Genomic DNA, 6,812 nt, shown 5'->3' on the forward strand with positions numbered 1-6,812 from the left:
TAGGTACCACTGATTTTTCTCTGTCCATTCGAAGGGCGCCACGGGGTCGCTTGTGCATATAGCCGTGACTCCCGGCTCTCCACCTACTGCATCCAATCGGGTCACGCGATCTTATTAGTCTCCGTAGTCTTACTCCGTAGTCATAGTCTTAGTAGTCTCTACTTTAGGACTCGTATGCTCAAGCGGCCATCGGTCCTTTGACGTACCTGACCAGCCCACAGCCACCTCAGTTTCCTAATTTTGCAAGCTATATCGGTAACTCCAGTTCTTCTCCGGTTTATTTCATTCCTGATTTTATCTATCAAGGATACTCCGAGCGTAGTTCGCTCTGTAGTACGCTGAGCGATCTTGGATTTGTGGACTAGTTTCTTAGTTTGTATCCACGTTTCGGCATCTACGTCATGACAGGTAAATTAACACATTCATTGAAAAATTTCGCTTCCACATATGTTTATATACATATATACATCGATTTCATCGAAACTTGGCGCACATCCCAAGTAAATTCTTCAGTCGACTTCCTTCTCAAAGGTGTCCTTACTGAGCTGTATGATTTGACCCTGGTTGGTATAATCATCCATATCTTCATTTCCCTTTGACGTATATCGGCCCCGGCACGACATGGGTGTTGAACATGGGAAGACTCTCTTAGGCTCTATTCGCATAATTCTGGCAAGTTCTCACTGCTTGCATAGACTCAATACCCAGTCCAATCCAGCGTCTTGAAGAACTCTAAATATATTGGTGAACAGTTCCCTTTAAAAAAATCTTTAATTTATGTTCATTAGACTAGGTACGAAAAAAATATTATCCTAACGTATATTAATTAAAAAATAATTTAAATAAAATAAATAAACAGTTAATATAAAAAGTCAAACTAGTATACTTATTATGTTATCTCGTAGTTATTATTAACTACTTTATTGCTTAAAAATTCCTAAATCACTTCACGCATAATAATAAATATTATTAATTATAAAGAATATTTTAATTAACATCAACAATCAATTAAGCTTCAAGCTTCGTTATCATCTCTGAAATCGTTTCAAATAAAGGCGTATTATACGATTTGCAAAGTAATGTAAAACGTAACGTAATGTGTAACAGGCTTATAAAAGTTATGGAGCTTGTACCACCATGCTATTCATATACGGATTGGTAGATAATACAATATATACTATGTTCCTATTTTTGTATAAAACTACATATACATATTGTATAAATATTCACAAAACTTGAAAACAATAAAACTCTTACTTTAAATTAAAAAAAGAGATAAAAATGTATATCAACTAACTTACTCGTAAAAAGTAAAACATGCCTCTACCAAAAATGCATCTAAATCCATATAACTAAAAGCAAACATTCAAATATGTATATGCAAACTAGGTGGATCACAAAGAGGTATATAAAAGTGCGAAACGCATATTCTAATCACAGTCGTTTGTACATCCTTGTAGACTACGAAGCCTAAACCAAACCAAAAGAATGAAGTCCGTAAGTATTTACTTCTAATATATCGTAATGCTTATTTTATAAAATTTACTATTTGGTTCAATTGTATACTAATTATTTTAAAATCAACCATATTGTGTTTTTACTTAAAGGTCATTGATTTCGTATTAAATTGCGAGTGCGATCAATGTGTGTGAATCAGCAAATCAAAGCAGTTATAATTTACTTAAAGTTAAGTTTGATAACAGGCAGACCTAAATTACAGTAACGTAATAATTACATTACATTTTCGAGTTTATTTTTGTGTAATAAAAATTTTAACCGTATTACAATGCTAACAGCATTGTTCGGAATCAAATTCTATATTCAAGTTCATATCAATATTTTTTGAATAGCCTTTTATCTATTTTACACGTGACTTTGGCAGAATATTTTGCGCTCAACTAGCGAATATAAACTCTAGAAAAAGAAAAAAAAAAAGAATATGATATCTTAACGTCAAACGAACATCGGTACATCGAACATACATAGTACATCGAACAACCTAAGATTTGTGTAATTGCTAATACTTACCGTATTGTGGAACGGTCCTTACTTGCGCCGAAATATAATTCGCGTTGACCTTTACCAATTGCGATTACAATTAGGTAAATATCAATAATTACGACTATTCTGTTTGTTGATTGACGTATTTGAAATTGAATAATAATAAGACAATGCTTATTCTGGAGGACGGATTGTTGACATAACGTTATAATTATTAAACAAAATACTACGAAAATATGGATTCTAAAGAATTTTCCTTCAAATATGTTTAGTCAGTTTATTTTAACTTGTTTTACTAGAGAACCCTTTGCAACTTGTATGTATGTATAATTAAACACCGGAACATTTTTAAATTTTTAGAAATATTTTAAATTACATAAGTATTTAATTAATAAGAAAGCTTGCATTACAAATTACTGTTATTATGTATATACAATAATTCACTTTGATATTTATTGGCTGAAAGGCTGGTCTTGCCTTTCATAATCTAATCACCGAATAGTTCTTGATAAAATTATTTACAAATTAAAGCGTGTCATCAACTAATTGTAAAAATTAAGATTTTAAAGTGCTCGTAACTAGCTCGTACTATAAGTATATATATTATATTAATACAGAGTATTTCTAATTTTGATATCAACAAATCTGATAGTTATTATATTTCTCTAAACACCATTTAATGTTCTTTCACAGTTCATTGTTTTCGCTCTCGTCGTCGCCGCGGCCGTCGCTCTCCCAACCCAAATCGACTCCAAAAACGCCGTCGTCGAAAAAAATGATTTGGTAAACATCGGCGTTGATGGATACAGTTACGAGTACGTATTCATTACATTTATTTAGATTATAGTAATAAGACATAATTATTATTAATAAACGATGTGCACATTGGAGAAGTTTGTGGGTATTTGTGATGTTTTTGTGGTATTCTTTGATTGATATAATTGATAAACGTTGAGTCGAGATAGCTCAGTGATTAAAGCGCGTGTACCTTAACCGATAAACGCGGGTTAAAACTTAGACAAGCACTATTGAATTTTTATACCCTTTAACTTTAAAATATATGTAACCCTAAAAATGTGTGGGTTAAATTTCACGATGTTCAGTTGAGAAGTAAATATGTGAAAGCATATTTTCAATTATAATACTAGCTGAGAAAAAATTCGATTCAATTCGATGTAATTTTTCTTTCCTCACACAATTCTATTAATTTGTAACGAACGATTCTAATTGCAAATATTTTTTTTAACTAGAGTCCAGACAAGCGATGGCAAGTCAGTTAAGGAAGTTGGGACCCTGAAGAACGTTGGAACTGAAAACGAAGGCATCGAAGTCCGCGGCGAGTACTCTTACTACGGTGACGACGGTGTTTTATACAGCGTGACCTACATCGCCAACGAGAAAGGTTTCCAGCCACAAGGCGCCCATCTCCCCGTCTCCCAATAAATACATATCAGCGAAAATCAAAATGATCTAGTCTAAATCGACCACCAAGCGACTGTCATGTTGTTGGACTTGCACATAGTTAGAATAGTAAATATGTTTTTTTGATTCCAAAACATTTTCTCGTTTTATTCCTGTGATCCCTGTTCATAATAAAGAGAACATGAATGTCACGCTTATCACGTCATAACTTAAGTGGGTGAGACAGCAAAGCGTTGCTAATTATGTAATAATACTAGCTGAACCTGCGGCTTTCGAAACTTCCAAACCCCGTTTTACTCTTTTCGGGCTGGGGTTTCGTAAAATCTTTCGAAGTGGATGTCTACACCCTATAAGGAACCTCCCTGCCAAATTTCTAGTTTGTAGGTGTTATGGGTTCTGAGATTTCGTGATTAATCAGTGAGTGGTATATCGCATAATACCAATTTTCATATTTCTAAGTTCAGAAATTACGAATTTCCATACAAAATCATCCTGTTAGACCACCGGTTTAGGCTGTGTGCTGTACGCGAGTCAGTAATTTCAAAATTTTATTGAGTAGAGATATTTACATTTTTTTATCATATTGTTTTTCAAAAATATCATAATATAAAGGACGACGAATAAATTAAATTGTCTTCTGTAATTTAGTATAAAGCATTTGAGTCACTGTAATAGCTATAGAACACCTAAAACTTAACTTACGATTGCAAACATCATTAATTACTGAGTTTGCATAAGCTTATTATTGCAATTCATAATGGTGAGGAAACAGTATATATCGGATATAAATCTTCAAAATTAAATTAAAAAAAAGACAATTATAAAAGGCTATCATATAATTAAATATAATATAATTATCATTGTACATAATAATGGTTAAAAAAAATATATATATATCCCGCTGAGTTTCTTTCGCCGGTTCTTCTCAGGTCCGAGGTGCTAAATTCCGAACCGGTGGTAGATTTTTGACAATCAATAAGCAAGTGTAAACACTTCTATATTGAATAAAGATTTTTGACTTTGACTTTGACTATCAAATGAATTTTAATTTAATTTTAAAATAATTCGAATGCGTCCGTTATCTCCATCGATACATCTAGACACAATAGAAAATAAAAAAAAAGTACGTTGTTTTCATTTCACTTAGCTTTCAAAGTACAAAGCGTGATTCTAACTGAGATAAAGACAAAAAGCATTCAGGTGAAGGCTTTGAGAGTCCTAACAATCCATTAGTCGTACTCACCTAGATCAAAGTTAATCAAAGGCGACGCCACAAAGGACAGAAAAGGAGTTCCATTGTGGTAAATAGACCTTTATAATGGCTTTGCAGAATGTATGCTCTGCTTATTCAAAATATCATAATAAAATAATATAATTTGTATGGCATTGAGAGCATATTTTTGTTAATCCATTGGATTTGATAAATAAATTATATTACTATTGATATTTCACACTAATTTTAATTCTACTTGTCGTGACATATTATGTAATAAAATACTGGTTTGTCGGAATTTGTATGAATAAAACATCCTCAAAGTTTTTTTAAATTGCTTTTGATGTTCAGTATCTATTAATTAAAAATCATGCGAATCCACCGTGACATTTGATCGCCTATTTTTTAGCTTCACGCGTCATATCATCAAGGTTTATATAATTAAAATATAACTTAAGATCTTTTTCAATCAAAAAAAATTAAAACCACAATTTATTTATATCAAACGGCCCTTTAGTTTGCAAAACTTAAACACACCTTATTTGAACATTAGTAATTTATTAAAAATGAATGTATGACTAGGTATCATTTATTACTGTCACTGGGTACCTAATTTCGATAAAAATTGTCACTCTTAATTTTCAACTCCCGTTAGTAAAGTAGAGTACAGTTCGAGTCTAGAGCAGTATGTAAGACTGAGATTACATCTGCGACATCAAAGAAGCTTTGATACGAGGTGTTAATGCACTATTGTTACTTACGTACCTTACTTGTGCACCTTGCTTTAGGTAACTCAATTTTTTTAATGGACGAATATTATTTTAGTCTCTGTGATATAAGCGTACTTACGCGTTTATATATCTCATTAATTTTAATTATATTAAGACCTCTTTGTGACAGGAATTAGCAACGTTTAATTTTAATTGAAATATATAATTCTAGCAAATACTGGCTGACGTGGTCTTGTTTGTATAATAAACTAGCGACCCGCCCCGGCTTCGCACGGATGCAATGCTGCCACTAAATATACTACAGAATATATTACAACGTCCACAGTTTTTCAGTCGTTAGACAGTACAAACTGCTATGTCTATGAAAATATTCATTTAAATTATATCCTGTAAAGAGCCATTTGATCTATATTACATGCACAATATATTTAAGGTACTTAATTGGATAATGATTAATGCTGTATTGCTTAAAATCTCTTCGAAAATAAGTCAATATTTCTCGTAAAAAGTAGAGGATAAAAATTGGTTAATGCCGGTTTTCCCTAACAGATAGAAATATACCATCGCGGACTTTTTAAGGTGTATAATACTATAGTATATTATTTTGATCTATCTCGCAGGGTTGAGCCAGCATTTGCAATGTAAGCGCAAAAAATGTGTTTATTTACGATATCACTTTGGAAACCTCTAAAATTATCAGTGTTTCTCTACTATTTTGTGCATGTGTTATACATATAAACCTTCCTCTTGAATCTATCTATCTATTAAAAAAAACCGCTTCAAAATCCGTGGTGTAATTTTAAAGATCTAAGCACACATGGGGACAGACAGCGGTAAGCGACTTTGTTTTATACTATGTAATGATTAAAATTAATTTTAAATACGTCTTTGAGGTATATTTTATCAATGTGTATGTAATATATAGATACACGTTCTATATTCAAACTTACAAATTTTACTTCTTTAATATGCACCTTAGGTTTAGTCATTTGATTAAGAAAAAAGTATAAGGTTTCCTTCGTCAGTTAAAGGTATAAAAAAACAAACGATCGAAGCCAACGTGATTTTGATTGTCCTCAATTTTTTTCACTTTCGCACGCGCCTCTAAGAATCGTTTAATGACAGGAAAATTGAAACTTTTAGACGTTTGCAGGAAAAAACTTCGCTAAGTATCGTAAAAAACGCGTTGTGGAGATAACGCGGAAACAATACCGAGGATATTAACGCGAATTCGAATATTATGCTCTTTGTGATTCTTGTAAGTAGGTTAAGTGTTATATTTTGCTAAATATGTAAACTGAAAACAAGGTCTCATCTTCAACAACGAATACTTATAAATTATACCATATATATTATAGGAATATATATGGTATATAGGATATAGGAATTATGGAGAAAAATAATGAGGTTTTGGTATTAAAAAAATGTACCCATGTAATCCGTCT

General features: G+C 32.0%; 1 protein-coding gene across 1 annotated transcript; it reads left to right on the forward strand.

Annotated features, from left to right (window-relative positions):
- Nucleotides 1-1,473: 1,473 nt before the first annotated feature.
- Nucleotides 1,474-3,559, forward strand: LOC113395709 (flexible cuticle protein 12-like). The gene is made up of 3 exons (XM_026633385.2): nucleotides 1,474-1,497; nucleotides 2,695-2,816; nucleotides 3,252-3,559. Exons 1-3 carry the CDS (start codon nucleotides 1,489-1,491, stop codon nucleotides 3,442-3,444), a joined length of 324 nt encoding a protein of 107 aa, XP_026489170.1. The 5' UTR covers nucleotides 1,474-1,488; the 3' UTR covers nucleotides 3,445-3,559.
- The last annotated feature ends 3,253 nt before the right edge of the window (nucleotides 3,560-6,812 follow it).

This window comes from Vanessa tameamea, chromosome 7 (genome assembly GCF_037043105.1).
Source record: "Vanessa tameamea isolate UH-Manoa-2023 chromosome 7, ilVanTame1 primary haplotype, whole genome shotgun sequence".
Taxonomy (NCBI): Eukaryota; Metazoa; Arthropoda; class Insecta; order Lepidoptera; family Nymphalidae; genus Vanessa; species Vanessa tameamea.